A 17,380-nucleotide genomic window follows, 5' to 3' on the forward strand; every position below is an offset into this window, starting at 1 on the left:
TCTCTTATATGTTAGGGGCTTTGATAATGCTGCTGTGGGGCAGTGCAGGCCTCAGTATACACTGAAACAGCTTGCCGGCCTCAGCAAGGGCCTTCCCTGCATGCTTGGTAAGGAGTCTTGGTTCCTAATAATTTCTCATCATTTCTAGACATCAACAACAACCTCATTGCCAAAGCACATCGGGATAATGTGCTCAAAGCACATTATACACGAGCTGAAATGGCCTTATGTGATGCACTATAACAACAATCACCGTTGTCTTCTTCATCATCATCAACAGCAGCAGCAGTGCTATTTATTTATTTACCATAGGGTAAAATGATTGAGAACTGAAGAAGTTCCTAGACATAGCGTCATTGATGCACGTCGCCACACAAGCTCTCCTCTTCATGGACAAAGTCTCCACAGTTTGCCTTTCCAGTGGGAAGTGCTTCATCAGCTCCAGCTAGAACTTGGGCGTCCTAGGAAACCTTGGAGGGTGGGAATGAGAGGGCTGTCTAGGAGGCTGTTTGGTGGGACACAGAGGGGCCTGCTGCCGCCGGGGTGTGGTGGTTCTGGGAATGAACCAAGGAAGAAATCTCTAAGATGCTTTGCAGAAATCACTGGGACTCTGTGACAGACAGGGAAAGTCCTGGAGCAGTTGTCCAGATCCTGGGTTTCATGCTGAGCTTCACAGACCGAGGGCAGTCCACCTCTTCATGATGAATGTGAAGATGACACAGAGCCTGAGCACCTCGCCATGAGTGGGTGACTGCTCCCCAAAGAACTAGAAGCCCCATTTCCTATCTGTGTAGGTTGAGGATTATTTTTAAACAGATATTTGGGAGATGCTTCCAGGTTAAAAATAAATTAATTAATTAAAGTGGCCACCTAGCACTTGGGAGGCAGAGGCAGGCAGATCTCCAGGTTCAAGGACAGCCTGGTCCACAGAGTGAGATCCAGGTCAGCCAGGGCTACACAGAGAAACCTTGTCTCAAAAAACCAAAATAATAATAATAATAGTAACAATAATAATGATAATAAAAATAATGATGATGATAATAACAACAACAACAATAATATAATAAAGTGTAGAACATTGCTCTCACCAATGTCCAGGAGCCACAGAACCTACTTTTCAATCTCTCTGTCTCTGAAGGCCCACTCCTTCCTCTCCATGGCGTTCATCATCTTCCTCCTCTTCTCAATCTGGAAGCTGTCGTTGAGTGGAGGCAGAGTGGTTTCCCACACACGCTTCTCCCGGGCCCGCTCTATCATCTCCACCTCGGCTTGTCCTGCTGGGAGACCTCGGCCTGCAGAGGGTGTCACAGCTCAGGAACACAGGGCACACCCACAAGCCACCACTGTCTACCCTGCTCTAAATCCAAGGGTTAGGCTTCAGCATGACGTCACTGGGAAAGGCCCCTGCGGGTGCCTCAAAACTTGTGTGGCCTATGCCTTTCATGCCTCCTCTTACTGAGGCAGAAGGTGTTTGGTTGTCGAATATTATTTTAAGGTGTGTTACATTTGTTCATGTTGTGGAACATTTGTTTAATGATGCAAAGATGTGTTGTATTCTTTTATGTTGCATTTGTTTAACTCTGTGAAGCTGTGGTACTGTGCTTGTCTAAAACACAGGTCTAATAAAGAGCTGAATGGCCAATAGGTATGTAGGAGAAAGGATAAGCAGGGCTGGCAGGCAGAGAGAATAAAAAGGAGGAGAAATTTGGGGAAAAAAGATCAAGGAAGGAGAAAAGGAGGAGAGGAGTCAAGGAGCCAGCCACCCAGCAATGCAGCCAGCAATGGAGTAAGAAAGAATGAAAGGTATACAGAATAGAGAAAGATAAAAGCCCAGGGGCAAAAGGTAGACAGGATGATTTAAGAAAAGCTGGCTAGAAAAAAGCCAAGCTAATGTCAGGCATTTATAAGTAATGATAAGGCTCTGTGTGTATTTACTTGGGAGCTGGGTGGCGCCCCCAAAGAGAAAAAGGACTAAGAGTAAAAACAAGCAGCAACATTGCTTGGGTTGTACATGTTCAAGGAAAGCACTGGGGGAATGATCCACACCCACAAATGATCAGACCTTAGAATGTCCTGAACTAGACAAGTCCACGTTTCAAAATGCAGAGGGGCCTGGGGAGATGGCTCAGTGGTTAGGAGCACTGGCTGATCTTCTAAAGGATACAGGTTCAGTTCTCAGCATCCACATAGTGGCTCAAAACCATCTGTAACTCCAGTTCCAGAGGGTCTGGTACCTCTGCGGGCACTGTACACACGTGGTGCACAGACATATATGCAGGCAAAACACCCACATGTTTAAAATAAAAATACATAAAATTTCTAGAAAATGTTAAATGCAGACAGGGAAACAGATCAGAGATCAGGAATTTGTTAAGTGAAAGTTAAAAAGAAACATACTTTTTAAAAAGAACAGATGAAGAAATGACCATTAGCTGATACTATTCCTTGCATTTTGTCCCCTATGGTGAATATACAATTTAGGACTATGCGTCACCTCTACCTTTAAGAGTTCAAATACCAATGGAGCCACAGTTATAGCTCCTGAGCAGCTCAGAAACACAAGCCAAGACCTAGCTCAACTCAGCCTTCTCTGGCACAGGTTTTGGGGACCCAGTTGCACATTCAATGACTAGCAGATCTAAACATAGCTGTGACTTGGTATATTACCTTCATAGGACCAAAAACTACCAAAGGAAATAGGTGTTGAGTGAGTTTCCTATTTAATATTTTTTTTCATTTTAAAAATAATTATCCAGAAAAGTCTAAAGAAAAAATATGTTTCTACCACATACAATGAGTTAATTCTAAATTTTCTGTTCTATTTCTTCCAAGTCTTGTTTACTCATCAGTCGAAATAATGTCAATTCATTTAGTGTATGAGGAAACATATACATTTAAAGAAAGAAAGCACAGCAGTTAAGAGTACACACTGTTATTGCAGATGACTGGGTCTCAGAACCTAAACCAGGTAGCTCACAACAGCCAGTAACTCCAGTTCTAAGGGATCCCATGCTCTCTTTTGGTTCCACAGGCCCCTGCACTCACCACTCACGTGCACACACCCTCCTCCGTGCCCTCCCACAACTTATAATTAATTTAATCTAAGTAAAATATGTTCTTAAAAGAAAAAGTAACATCTTAAAAAGAAATGGATAATCCCATATATACATATATATGGTATTTCTGTAGGGTTTTGTTTAGTAATTTAAACAAAAAGCATGAAAATGCCACATTCATATTAGGCAGCTGCATTACATATCAAATATCTTTGCCTTTCATAATGAAAGAAATTAAAAAATTAAAAATAAAGTTAAATATTCTTTTAATCACCATAGTAATCCCTGTTCTCCTCTTCCCTCTCCCAAGAAAAACACAGAAGGAGGACTTTAGAGTATTCTTCCCAACCTTGGCTTTTGTGAATCTGTGGAAGTTCATGTGTCTATGACTTATAAGTTACACTTTTTTGTTTTGTTTTGTTTTGTTTTGTTTCCAGACAGGGTTTCACTGTTTAGCCATGGCTGTCCTGGAATTTACTCTGTAGCCCAGGCTGGCCTCAAACTCACAGAGATCTGCCTGCCTTTGCCTCCTGAGTGCTGGGATTAAAGGCATACACCACCACCTCCCAGTGATAAATTACACTTTTAATCACTTACAATATAGCAAGAACTGTTCAAATTTATTTACTCTTCAATAAACCTTTATCACAGAAGTATAATGATTCCTATTTTGCAAATAAAGAAATCAAGGGGCTAAAAGGTGAAGTAAGTCGCCTGAAGTGGAGGTCGGGATCAAGAGCAGTAGTCTATTTTGTGTTCTTGTGATTGACCTTTATTCCCCTGATAGGGCAGGAATCAGAGACCAGATCTGATTCAGAAATGAAACAAAAAGAACTACATGAAAATAAATGAATTGATTTTAAAAATAGTCACAAACAAAGCATGATCCATGTGTTAGGCTGGAAAGCCATTACACATGTATTATTCTGAAACTTGACTTTACTCAGCTCCATGGTGGGGGCACTTGACTGCACTCACAGAGAGATCTAGGACTTTATCTAGTTTAAGTGTGCATCTCTGGTGGACACCTGGATTGGCTACATCTACATCTACACAAGACTGAAATGAACATCCCTGCTCAGGTCTCATGGTGCCCAGTGTGAGCTCACCCCTGCTCTGTCTCACTATGTATGTCCAGTGTGAGCTCACCCCTGCTCTGTCTCACTGTGTGTGTCCAGTGTGAGCTCACCCCTGCTCTGTCTCACTGTGTGTGCCCAGTGTGAGCTCACCTCTGCTCTGTCTCACTGTGCCCAGTGTGAGCTCATCCCTGCTCAGGTCTCACTGTGTGTGTCCAGTGTGAGCTCACCCGTGCTCTGTCTCACTGTGTGTGTCCAGTGTGAGCTCATTCCTGCTCTGTCTCACTGTGTGTGTCCAGTGTGAGCTCACCCCTGCTCTGTCTCACTGTGTGTGCCCAGTGTGAGCTCACCCCTGCTCTGTCTCACTGTGCCCAGTGTGAGCTCACCCCTGCTTAGGTCTCACTGTGTGTGTCCAGTATGAGCTCACCCGTGTTCTGTCTCACTGTGTGTGTCCAGTGTGAGCTCACCCCTGCTCTGTCTCACTGTGTGTGTCCAGTGTGAGCTCACCCCTGCTCTGTCTCACTCTGTGTGTCCAGTGTGAGCTCACCCCTGCTCTGTCTCACTGTGTGTGCCCAGTGTGAGCTCACCCCTGCTCTGTCTCACTGTGTGTGCCCACTGTGAGCTCACCCCTGCTCAGGTCTCACTGTGCCCAGTGTGAGCTTCTCTAGGATTCTTAGAAGAAATGCTCCATTCTGGAAGCTAGAACATAAAATAGGATTGATTTAATCCTGGAAACTGCAAAATTTACCCTCCTGGGATATTCCTGCTGAGTCCACTCTCTCCCAAAGGGCTTGTAGTCAATGTCAGTTCCCCGCTGCAGGCTTTACAAATACAGAGAGCTAACTTACACAGGGACAGTTAGAGAAGGGCTAGGGATTTCAGTCAGAGTTACTTGAAGGTATAGCTCATTAAGGAAGAAAATCAGATCCGTTTGAGCATGAGTTTCCCACTCACAAGTGGGGTCTACTTCTGCCTTAATCACACCTCTGTAGGCCTAAAGGACCATTTTTAATTTTTTCTATAAAGTCCTGGCATGTCTAGTTTAAGTGATGAAGCACATTATTATCTGTTACAGTTATGCTGTGACCTTTCCCAAGAACTTTTCTGACTACATGCTGCTCATGTGGTGACGTTTACTGGTCTTTTTTGCACCTTGATTTCATGATCAGCTCTCTTGTGGATCATTCCTTTTAGTTCTGATATCTAGTGAGTTGTTTTGAGACAGGGTCTCACTATGTAACACTGGCTAACCTGGAACTCACAGAGGTCTACTTATCTCTGCTTTTTGAGTGCTGAGATCAAAGGTGTGTATTGCCACAGTGGCCTTTTATTAGTTGTTTTTTTTAATACGTCACATTTTATTTTATGGTCCATGGGTATTGTTTTGCCTGCACGTGTGACTATGTACCACTTGCATGCTTGGCCAGAAGAGGGTGTCCTATTCCCTGAAATTGAAGGTACAGATGATTGTGAGGTACCATGTAGGGTCTGGGAGATGAACCCAGGTCCTTTGGAAGATCAGTGTTCTTAACCACTGAGCCATCACCCCAGACCCTTATTAAGGTTTTGAATGAACACTGTCTGCAAATAAAAATAGTTTTGCTGCTTCTGGGTGCTTATCCCATTTCTTCTTCTACCTTGTTGCATTCTGGAACCCACCTTTGTTTTTCAGTAAATTTCTGGCCACTTGTTTTCTTTTGAGAAATGTCTATTTGGGCTCCTTGCCCATTTCTAAATAAGGCTATGTTTTCTTGCCATTGAATAGTTGCAGTCCTTGTATAGTAGGAAGACAGAGACCAGACCCTCCCTAATATTTTATATGCAAATATTTTCTCCCAATACTTGAGTTATCACTTCACTGCATAAACCAGAACTGCCTGAACATGCGTCATTCCCAGGAACTCAGTGTCATGTACTACTATCTGCAGTATTCAGTGACAATTACCAACTCACCCCAAGTCAGGCTAGCCAGGGTCAAGAGCTCAGGAATAGTGTCTTGACACACGACGTATTCCGGAGTGTATGGATCTGTTTGCACGTCTGAATCCCGGTAATCGGTCTGAGTGCCCACAGTAGACTTCGAGGGGATGATGGCATACTTGGAAGATTCAGGAGAAAAAACAAATGGTTCTAGCCTAGGAGGGTAGAATTAAAGGCGGAAACTCAATGTGAACATCTAAAATACGTATATTTAATGGAATTTATGTAGCTGTTCAAATAGTAATCTAATACTGTTTATAGCATCTTCTGTTTTCATTAAAATTATTCTATTAACTGCTATTTCAAAAATAACTCGACACCAGTATTATACCACCCCAGAGTATATGGAAGTTTATAGAAAAGCAACCCCAAAATGTCATGATTCCTTGAAAATCAGAAGGCACTCCCGCTACTAAATGGTATGAACAGTAAGATGCTTTTCGGTGTTTCTTTTCTTTTCTTTTCTTTCTTTGCCACTCCCTATGGGCCTGGGGGGCCATTTTTTCCTTCAAACCTTCACTCCACCCACCTTCTGGCTTCCATAGGCTTGTAGCCATGACATAATCAGAATGCATTTGCTCCAATTCAGAAGTCCCCACAGTCCCAAACTTGTTTAAAGGGCCAGAGTCTCTTCTGAGACTCATGAAATCTCTGTTTCTTTTCCTTTTTCTTTTTCTTTTTTTTTAACAGTGCTCAGGATGTTGTTTTCTATTTTTTCCACTCTTTTTAAAATTCATTTTACATGCCAACCCAAGATCCCCCTCTCATCCCTCCTCCCGCTCCACCTTCCTCCCTTCCCCCCATTTTTATGTAATAGTGCCTATCTGTAATCCTGGCACTCAGAAGGCTGAGGCAGGAGATTCATGAGTTCAAGGACACCCAGAGGTGCATGTCAAAACTATCTTAAATGGGGAAAGTGGAGATACAGCTCAGCGATAGAGTGATTTCCTAGCATGCCCAAGTGTCTGTGTTAGCCCAACCACAAGAGTTACAACCACACATTTGAACTGTCGGATCCAATGTGGTTAGAGTATGATAAGGCCACCTCAGTTCTTTGGAGGATAGTTTCTGATGCCTAGGCTGTTCTTAGGAGAGTCCAAGAAAAGGATGAAAAAGAGGAAGTCCACTCAGACAGAACACCTGTAGTAAAGTCATGTGCAATTTCCTTGCTGATTTTCTTCAAAATGGTCTCCCACCATTTTGGTTGGCTTTAGGGGAAGGTAAAACAAGAGTGGCCTCTTCCAGCCTCTTCCTCAGCCTTGACCTGGACTCAGCCTTGTGTAGGTTACATTATCAAATGTAAAACCCTATCATCCCCCCCAAAATGTTTCATGACTGGTTCATCTTCCTGATACAATACTGAGGCATTAGCACCCAACAAGTGTGTATTCCAGGGAAGCAAAAGAGGACAGGTGGGGTTGGGGATTTAGCTCAGTGGTAAGGTGCTTGCCCAGCAAGCGCAAGGCCCTGGGTTCGGTCCTCAGCTCTGAAAAAAAAAAAAAAAAAAGAGGATACATGAAGTACGTGTGTGTGTGTGTGTGTGTGTGTGTGTGTGTGTGTTATGGATGACAAACTTAATTCCAGTTTTGATGGTACTCAAAGGTGGAGTCTCTTGGGAAGTGTAAGCCTTCATGGATGGACTGGAATCTTATCCATACGCTAGAGTTGAGACGTAGGGCCCTTTCTCCTCCCACTTCTCAGTATGTGTGAGCATAGCCTTTCCCCCTATGAAGACATAGCAGAGAGCTCTCACCAGACACTCAGTGCTGGTTCTTCGGTCTTAGCCTTCCTAGCCTCCGAAAACATGAGAAATGAATCTCTATTACTTATAAATCACTCACTCCTTAGTTTATGACAACTGGTTATAGCAGCACAGATAACTCATTATCAGAAACGTATTTTATGTCATAACCATTATATCCATATAGACATGGCCATTCATCTTTATTAAACAGAGGGTATATAAAACAGCAGCCTATGTCTGATGCTTGGCTATTTCTATTCTTTTTAAGTGTTACCTATGACCCATTAGAAAAGTCATAGAACAATATTGTTCAGACCTTCCCAGCCAGAATGTCACTGGTGGGACCAGGAAGTCTATGGTGGCCAGTGGTTCATAGGTTGCAAAGTATTGAACTGGAGAACTGTCTTCCTGAAGTAAACATGAAGTAAATTATGAGGTGAGAGAGTTTTGAAATAAATTCACTTACTTGGATGCTGCTAAGACAACATTGAGTGGCATCTGTTGAAGAAATGGAAGGAAGGGCCTGGGAGGAAAAGGGGAACACATGTGAGAGCACCATACTGGCTCAAGCTTTCTTCTTACTTAATATTTCTTCCCTAAAAAAATCAATGAGTCTGACTAAACTAAAAAGAAGTTAGCAATATTCAAAGTTTTGTGTACACAAAACCACTGGAGATGTTCTTATTTAAAAGGCAAATTCCCAGATCCGGCCCAGGAGATCCAGGAGGTATTGTGTGCAGCTGGGGACTCTGCATCCTCAGTCTGCATGCTGCCATCTGCTCTGCAGCCTGCATGCTGCAGTCTCCTCTGCAGCCATCCTCTCAGAAACACATCTGCACTGGGGCCTCAAGTACCTATCGGTCTCCAGCAACTTCTCGAGTTCTTGAGACCTTCTGAAATGACCAAGGCCTTCATTTGAAGCTTCCCCCCTCCTCCCAAGAGCCCAAGAATTTGCATCTATTTTAGATAAGAAATTAAATTTCTCAAACAAAACAAAACAAAAAAAACCCAAACAGTCAGTACTGGAACATTTCCATCAGGAAATGTTTATTATATGATACTGTAGATCAGAAATTCACCTTGGAAAGGAAGCTTATTCCAATGTGGTATCAAGATTATTTCCCAACCCAAGCTCGGCAAGGCTATCCTCATTTTAGATTAGCCCACCCTGAGTATATGACTGTCACAGGAGGAGGTGTTACAAATGAAATAAAGAAACTCTTTTGATTGGGTTTGAGCAACATTCACAAAGTAGTGTCCATTTTGGACACATTTAGCAATTTCTCCTACACTATGATTTTAAGATATGTGTTATATTTGACTTCATTTGATAACTATGTTTTGGTGTCAACTATATATCCTCTGTTGCCATGGGTAACTCATCGGTCCTCCCTTTATGTCTGTTGTGAAGATAACATTCAAGTGAAGAGCTGAGCATGATGGCTGGCGGGCTGCACCCACCTCAGAATGTAACTGCTGCCACTACCATAATGACAACTCCTAAGAGCCTCCGGCTCCAACATTTGCTACCCTTTGCTTTCTACCTGTCAAAGAATTTACAGCGATTCTTTCCGGAAACTTCAGGGTCTTCGTACTCTTCCTTGGGCATCTGGAAGGAAGCATCCTTTCTAAAATGAAGCAGAGAAATACATTCATCGTCTCTACATGTCATGTTTCGGGGTGTGGGGACAGAAAGTGTACCTAGCTGTCTGTCTTAGACTAGACAGAAGCACTGGGTCTGGTAAGAGGAAAAAGTCAGAGTTGGGAAATGAGTAGATTCATAAAATCACAAATACATCAATAGTCACTTTTAATGCAAATAGCAGAGTTTCAGAGACTAATTCTATGCCGTCTGGGACACATTATTATTTATTAGCTTAGCATGACTTACTTGCAATCATTTACATAATCAAGATTTCAATAGATTTATTTTTGAAGGTGCTTTATTTGTAAGTCTCAAAAACAAAAAACAAGAAAAAAAACCAACCATAGTTTAGGTTCCATCAAAAAAGATCACTTCGAATTTCTGAAGTGAGCCAAAGGAACAACAGACTGGACCATCCATGTCTTTGATGGCGTGCTGTCCTTTAACATATCATAAACACACATGGCAACCTTCTGAGGACTTTTAACCATGTATAAATATTGTTCAATTGTAAATATATTTACATACATATTATATAAATATAAACATTTGTAAATAAATACATAAACATAAAGTAATACACCTATATGTGGTTAGTAATATGTATTAATTATCACATAGACATATATCTTATCATTTATATGTTTAATATATGTATATGTTTTATAAATAGTTATAAAATGAATATATAATAATATATGGTTAATAAATATTAACATTTATATGTATAAAATGTATGGCTTTTGCTTCTTAACCAGCCCTGTTTTAGAAAGAGTGATTTACATCACAGCTAGAAGTTTTCAAATCATGCAGAGTAATTACAATTTCTAAAAATATCAATATGTTCATTAAAAACCTGCATCTGTTTGGAGCAGGACCCCTGGTACTTACGCAGCATGGAGCCAGAGGGTGTCCCTGTGTTTGGCTTCTTGTCCCCTCCATTCTCGATTGATAAACGATGGGACGGGATCTGACTTGCTCCAGTACATAGAACATCGCGGATAATGAAACAGGTTACTGAACATGGACCTAAAGTTGGGAACTTTTCTCTAATGTTAAGAAAGTGAGGCAGAGAGGAAAGGGTCAAAATTTTATGGTCAGCTTTTCTAATACAACTTAATTATGTCCTAAGCTTTTTCAAAAGTACAGAACAATGTATCTAGCACGAGAGGAGGAGTTACTTGAACTTGCACAGACTATCTCTAAGAGGAGACTCAAAAAGCTGGTGACAAGTTATGTGGCAGGTGCCACATATTATTATTATTATTATTATTATTATTATTATTATTATTATTTACTGTGCATGCTTTACCACTACTTAAATTTCCTTTCTTTCTTTCTTTCTTTCTTTCTTTCTTTCCTTCCTTCCTTTCTTCTTTCTTTCTTTCTTTCTTTCTGTTCTTCATTCATTCATTCATTCTTTCTTTCTTTCTTTCTTTCATTTTTTGAGACAGGGTTTCTCTGTGTAGCTTTGGTGCCTTTCCTGGATCTCACTCTGTAGCCCAGGCTGGCCTCAAACTCACAGAGATCCTCCTGCCTCTGCCTCCCGAGTGCTGGGATTAAAGGACCACCACCCAACTACTTAAATTTTCTAACATGGGTGCATACCTCATTTCCATCAACTTAGCTTATGGGTTCCCCCCCACCTCTCTGTCTCCTCTCTTTCCGTGTGTGTGCGTGTGTGTGTGTGTGTGTGTGTGTGTGTGTGTGTGTGTGTGTGTGTACATGAATCCAGATGTCCACAGAGGCCAGGTGACCATCCAATCCCACAGAAATGGAGTTATAGGCAACTCAGTTACAGGTGGTTGAGTCACCACACGTGTTTGGGAACTGAACTCCCATCATCCTCTCCAAGAGCAGCAAGCACTGTTAACCTCTGAGCCACCTCTCCAGCCCAGCTCATGGGTTCTTTGTTACTCATACTTAAGCCTTGCAATGAGCTATGTGTATTAACATGCTGGTCCCTGTAATCATAGTGCAGTAATTCCCACAGTACCCAAAGTCCTGATGGATCCATCTGGTTAGTACAGAAGTCAAACCAGATGATTCAGGTTGATGAGGCTGTGCTAGTAGATAAATTAGACTTACCAGTCTGCTTCGAACGAGGGTGGCCTGGATATTCGCCTGTGCATGGTCTCGCTCACTGGACACAATAAATAACGGGTCTGTAAAACAGTAAAGTGAGATGAAAAATAAAGCATGTTTACATTTCCAGTGAGAATACCGGGAAAGAAGGCGAATTTCTCCCTTGTATCTCTCTTGTTTTTATTTTTTATTTTTATTTTTAATTGAAAATAGATTTTTTCATACGATATATTCTGGGGGGGGGGTTGTTTTTTGTTTTTTTTTTTCTGTTTTTTTTCGAGACAGGGTTTCTCTGTGTAGCTTTGCACCTTTTTCCTGGAACTCACTTGGCAGCCCAGGCTCACAGAGATCCACCTGGCTCTGCCTCCCAAGAGCTGGGATTAAAGGTGTGCGCCAGCCGCCGAACCCCCCCCCTCCCGCCGCCGCCGCCCCCGCCGCCGCCGCCACCACCACCACCCGGCAGATCACATCTTTTTTTTTTTTTATTTAAAAAATTATTTTTATTTGTTTAATATATGTATATGTTTTATAAATAGTTATAAAATATAAACCAAAAAAATATTTTATGTTTGTGGGATGTGTATTTATATCTGTATCTGTATGTGCTTCGATATATTCTGATTATGGTTTTCCCTCTTCCAACTTCTCCAGATCCTCCTCTCCTCTCACCCAAATCCACACCCTTTCTTTCTTTCTCTCTCTCTTTAGAAAACAAACAGGCATCTAAATAATAATAAGAATAAAATAAGATAAAATAAAAGCAAACAAATTGGAATAAGATAAAACAAATAGAAGAAAAAGACCCAAAGAAAAAGCACAAGAATCACATATAAAGCAGACACAGACACACACACACACACACACACACATACACACACACACGTTTGCTTACTACATAGAAATCCCATTAAAACACGAAAATGAAAAACATGATATATATGCAAAAGATCTGTAAAGGAAAACAAAAAGCCCTACCAAAGCATTATGGGACAAAGGACTTCCAAAAGTGCCACCGTATTTATTTTTGGCCTGCCCTTAGGTGTGGTTTATATATCCAGTGAGACTCTGTTGGAGAGAACTAATTTTTCCTTTGTGAGTGGTTATCAGGTGGAGACGGCTTCTGGGCTAGGGTTGGGGGCTTGTGTCCACTTCCCCTCTCAGCACTGGGACCCCACCTGGCTTGAACCCAGGCATGCTTGTGCATGCTACCACAGTCCCTGTGGTTTCATATGAGTATCAGTCCTGTTGTGTTTAGATAGGCCTTGTTTTCTTGGTGTCCTCCATCCTCTCCGGCTCTTACACTCTTTCCACCTCCTCTTCCTCAGAATTTCCTGAGGAGACAGATTTGATGCAGACATCCCACGTCTTGGACTGAGTGTTCCAAGGTCTCTTACTCTCTGCATATTGTCCCTTTGTGGGTCTCTGTGTTTGTGGCCTTCTGCTGCAGGAGGAAACGTCTCTGATGATGGTTGGACAGAACGCTGATATGTGAGGATAGCAGAATGTCACTAAGAGTCATTTGCTACATTGTAGTGATTGCTACATTCCTTTAGCAGAACAGCAGTATTTTATTTTCCCTAGGTTCATGACCTGTCTAGTTTCAGGTTCTTGGCAGCCTGAGCAATGTTTGAGATACGTTCCAGCTCATGGAGCGAGACTTGATCCAATCAGATATTGGTTGGTCGCTCCCACAAGCTTTGTGTCACTGCTGTACGTTTTGAAAATTATTTGTTTTGTGTTTATTTGCCACTGCTCATGTGCAGACACAAAAGGACAACTTGCAGGAGCCAGTTCTCTCCTTGAACCATGTAGTTTCTATGAAGGAAACCCAGGTAATAAGACCCTTACATACTGAGCTATCTCATTGGCCCTCTCTCATTTTCAACACTGAGTCTTGCTATGCTGTCCAGGCTAGCCTTGAACTCTTGAATGCAGGAGATCTCCCTGACTCTGCCTTCTGAGCAGGAAGGAAGGCCTGGAGGCAAGTGCCAGTATACCTGGCTTGCAATTTCTCAACTGGAAAGCAAGTTAGAGAGTTTAGACAACACTTAACTGTAGCAGCTGATGGTCCTGTTACCCTCTCCCATCTAGCTTCTTGATGTGCTTCTTGGGAATTCCAATTCAGCTTATGGAATTGCAATGCAAACAAAAAGCCGATCATATTTCAAGCACAGTACCCTACATACTCCTTCTTTTTTTCCTATGAATGGATTTCTTTTGGGGTCTGGGTCACCTAATACTTCAAGAGGAGGAATCTTGTATATAGACACTACTCCCATTTCCAGTCAAAAGAACAAATTTAGCAGTGCAGAGAAGAGGGCTCACTCAGCAAAGTGTTTAGGGCACAAGTGTGAGGGTGTGAGTTCAGATCCCAGCACACACATAAAAAGCCAGCACAGGGGGTTGGAGAGATGACTCAGAGGTTAAGAGCACTGACTGCTCTTCCAGAGGTCCTGAGTTCAATTCCCAGCAACCACATGGTGGCTCACAACCATCTATAATGAGATCTGGTGCCCTCTTCTGGTCTGCAGTCATACATGCTGTATACATAATAAATAAAATAAATCTTTAAAAAAAGAAAAAAGCCTGTGTGCTTGTAACCCAGAACTGGGGAGGTGGGGCCAGGAGGATCCCCGGGGAAGTCCAGCAGAATCTGTGAGCTCTAGGTCCTGTGAGATCTTGTCTTAAAAAATAAGGTGGAGACGGACTGAGGAGGGTTTCCAGTCTTGATTTCTGCCCCCCTACCACCACACACACACACACACACACACACACACACACACACACACACACACAGAGGGCAGATAAATTAAGAACCATTTTCCATATTCAGTACACTGGAAGGATGCAAACAGCATGCCCTCTTGAGAATTATAGACCTGGTAAGAAAATATCATTCTCTAATGAGAATTAAATAATATAAGCCATCTTTAGAATTTATCCCTTAGATTTATAAAGACTCTGTGTCGATGATGGACCCAAGTTATCTCTCCAGAGGTCAATAACTGATTAACCCGATACTATAAGCACCTGCTCACTGGGTATATCTTTAATGATGAAGGGTCCTGGAGACTGAGTGTATTACTTATTAAAAATCAAGCCATGGGAGGCCTGAGAGATGGCTCAGCTATTAAAAGCCCTTGTTGCTAGTCTGGCTGCAAATCTAGAGTCTAGCAGAAGGCTTGGGTTCCATTCAGCACCCATGAGGTGGCTCACATCTGTAACTCCAGTTCTAGGGGATCTGATGCCCTTTTTTGTCCTCCAAGAGTGCCAGGCACACACGTGGTACACATACATATATGCAAGCAAACACTCACACACATTAAATAAATAAATAAATAAATAAATAAATAAATAAACCCTATTTTTAAAAAAGAAATCAAACAACGTATGCTAAATTCATAAGCAGCTTTCAGAGAGACATTTGATTTCCCAAGTAGATTTTTCCCTAGGGAAACAAATACCCTGGGTCAAACATGTATTAGATTTCTTTCCTAAGATGAAATCAGAAGTAACGAAGTGGATCACTGGGCAGAATGTGATCAATGTGAGCAGTCATTGCACAGCCCAAGCCAAGGAAAATGGGTCTTAGGGGTGTTTTATGGGAGTCCAGAGGGACATAGTTGGAAAGAATGTTAGGTTCGGGTGACAGCTTTGTTCTACAGCAGGCAAAATCAGAAAAGGAAAACATCATGTTTACATGGTTGCAATCGTTGTAACAGTGAATCCAATCCTTTAGTTAACACTTGCATACCTAAACATTGTGTCCCGGCACTAGGAATAGGTTCGAGAAGGCTACAAACATGAATGGAACAGAACTTAAGGCCGGGAGAAATAGACCACAAATGGAAAATCAGGGCATGAACATAAACTGGAGCTTAATTAGCCCTGGGGGAATCAGTTCACCAAGTCTATTAACAATGTTTCGATAGATTAAAAGGTTGAAAGAAAACAAAAGGCCTCTGAAAAGCAACAGGGGAGAAACTGGCACCTCTTTACCCGGAACACTGAATTTGGAGTTGTCCGGAGCCAGGAGCCGTTCAGGCAGGAAGATCATTCCCACTGCACATTTCATGCAGTTTGAATGCGGCCACGTTGCCTGACTGTCTAGCTCCGTTCAGTCATTTCACACTTTTCTGAATGAGCATCCAAAACCTCAGACCAGGTTTCAGGAGGATAAATTATCAGGCGAACAAAGGTGATCCCTCCTGCTGCTTGGAGAAGGTGAAGGGCACCTGTGGCGCTGCAGAGCGCGGGCACCTGCGTGCAGCCGTGGGGTCAGGGACAGAGGGTTTGTCCTGAAGCTAGGTTTTTGTTTGTTTGTTTGCTTGCTTGCTTGCTTGCTTGTTGTTTCACTCACCACACCCCTACCAAGTCTCTGAAGCCCCCCGGAGGAGTGGCTAGCCCTTACCGTACAGGAAATCGTACGCTCGACTGGCGGTGCTGCCCTTGGCCCTCGACCTCTCGCACCGGTACCGAAACCCCTGAAGCTTGGTCTTGGGCTCCTGGGTGGTCACTGTGTGGCTCATGGTGCTGCCTCTTTCCTCCCGCCTGCAGAACACCAGCTATGGGAGGCTTGGTAACTTGGGTGCGCCGTACCTATGGCAACCTCAGATGCACTCGCCGGGATAAGGGGCGGGGCGAGTTTCAGGAGGCGGGGCGGCAGGGCTGGGAGGTGGGGGGGGGGGTCTAGAGGGCAGTTGGAAGAGGCAGGTTGCAGCGGCAGGATGGATGTAGGGATGCCAGGCGGACAGACCTGGCAGGATGAAGAGGCGGGATGCGGGGCGCCCTGAAGAACTGGGAACTGGAAAGAAGGAGGCGAGAGAAAGGGGAAACGCGGGCGTGGAAAGAAGTGGGGCTAGGAAGAGGGAGATCGGGGGAGGATGGCCTCGCTTGCGCCCAGCAAGGGTCCACGTCAAATGCTGGGAAAAGGTCTACTTCTAGAAAACCAAGACCAATTTACTACTGATGGCCTTCGCCACCAGTCTCTTTCGGAGATATCTGGGAGGTCTTGTAACCTTCTGAAAGCCCCTTTCCACAGGATCGAGGAATCCAAGCTCCTAAATGCTGGGCCTTGGTTCAGTAACCAAGAGCATATCAGCTTCAGAGTCGGCCAGGACATCAGTAATTGAAAACTCTGTCTCCAGGCTGCTGCCCTTGGCGGTAGAGCAGATGCGGATACTTCCGTAGAAGGCTCTGCTTCAAAAACAAAACAAAACAAACAAACAAACAAAAAACCCGTACAAGGAAAACTAAAGAGGCAAAAATGGGTCAGCTATTGAAAGTCCTCAGAACCTTTTGCCCACGGTCCATTCTTCTTTTTAAAAGAAATTTCATTTATCACTTTACCTTAAAAGTAACCAGTATTTTAAATAATGTTGTTTACTCATTAATTAATTCATTCATTCATATTTTTGTGTGTTGCGAATTGAATTTAGGGTCTCACATATGCTACAAGCACTCCCCTACTGAGATACACTCTAGCCCAAGTAATAGGTTAAAAAATAATAATAATTTACTATTATCACAGCTAGCAAAGTTAATACTAATTCTTTTGTTCAAGCATGTAGTACACATTCAAATTTACGTGGTTGACTCAAAGAAAGATGTTATTGTTGGTTTGTCTCATTAAAGATTTTTTTTAAAGATTTATTTATTTATTTATTGTCTATACACAGTGTTCTGCTTGCTTGCATGTACCTGAACACCAGGAGAGGGCACCAGATCTCATTATTGATGGTTATGAGCCACCATGTGGTTGCTGGGAATTGAACTCCCACCTTGTGGTTGCTGG

General features: G+C 42.7%; 1 protein-coding gene across 1 annotated transcript in view; it reads right to left on the bottom strand.

The window, feature by feature from the left end:
- Cfap91 (cilia and flagella associated protein 91) overlaps nt 1–16,378 on the bottom strand; it is a 47,726-nt gene extending 31,348 nt beyond the window's left edge. Inside the window, exons 1-7 of the mRNA XM_036203126.1 lie at nt 15,998–16,378; nt 11,590–11,666; nt 10,393–10,550; nt 9,401–9,484; nt 8,323–8,379; nt 6,086–6,267; nt 1,115–1,292 (exon numbers count right to left, since the gene is read on the bottom strand). Coding sequence (XP_036059019.1) covers nt 1,115–1,292; nt 6,086–6,267; nt 8,323–8,379; nt 9,401–9,484; nt 10,393–10,550; nt 11,590–11,666; nt 15,998–16,115 — 854 coding nt within the window. The 5' untranslated portion in view covers nt 16,116–16,378. The remainder of the gene's footprint in view (nt 1–1,114; nt 1,293–6,085; nt 6,268–8,322; nt 8,380–9,400; nt 9,485–10,392; nt 10,551–11,589; nt 11,667–15,997) is intronic.
- Between the last annotated feature and the right edge of the window lie 1,002 nt (nt 16,379–17,380).

The sequence above is a fragment of the Onychomys torridus genome, chromosome 12, assembly GCF_903995425.1.
Source record: "Onychomys torridus chromosome 12, mOncTor1.1, whole genome shotgun sequence".
Taxonomy (NCBI): Eukaryota; Metazoa; Chordata; class Mammalia; order Rodentia; family Cricetidae; genus Onychomys; species Onychomys torridus.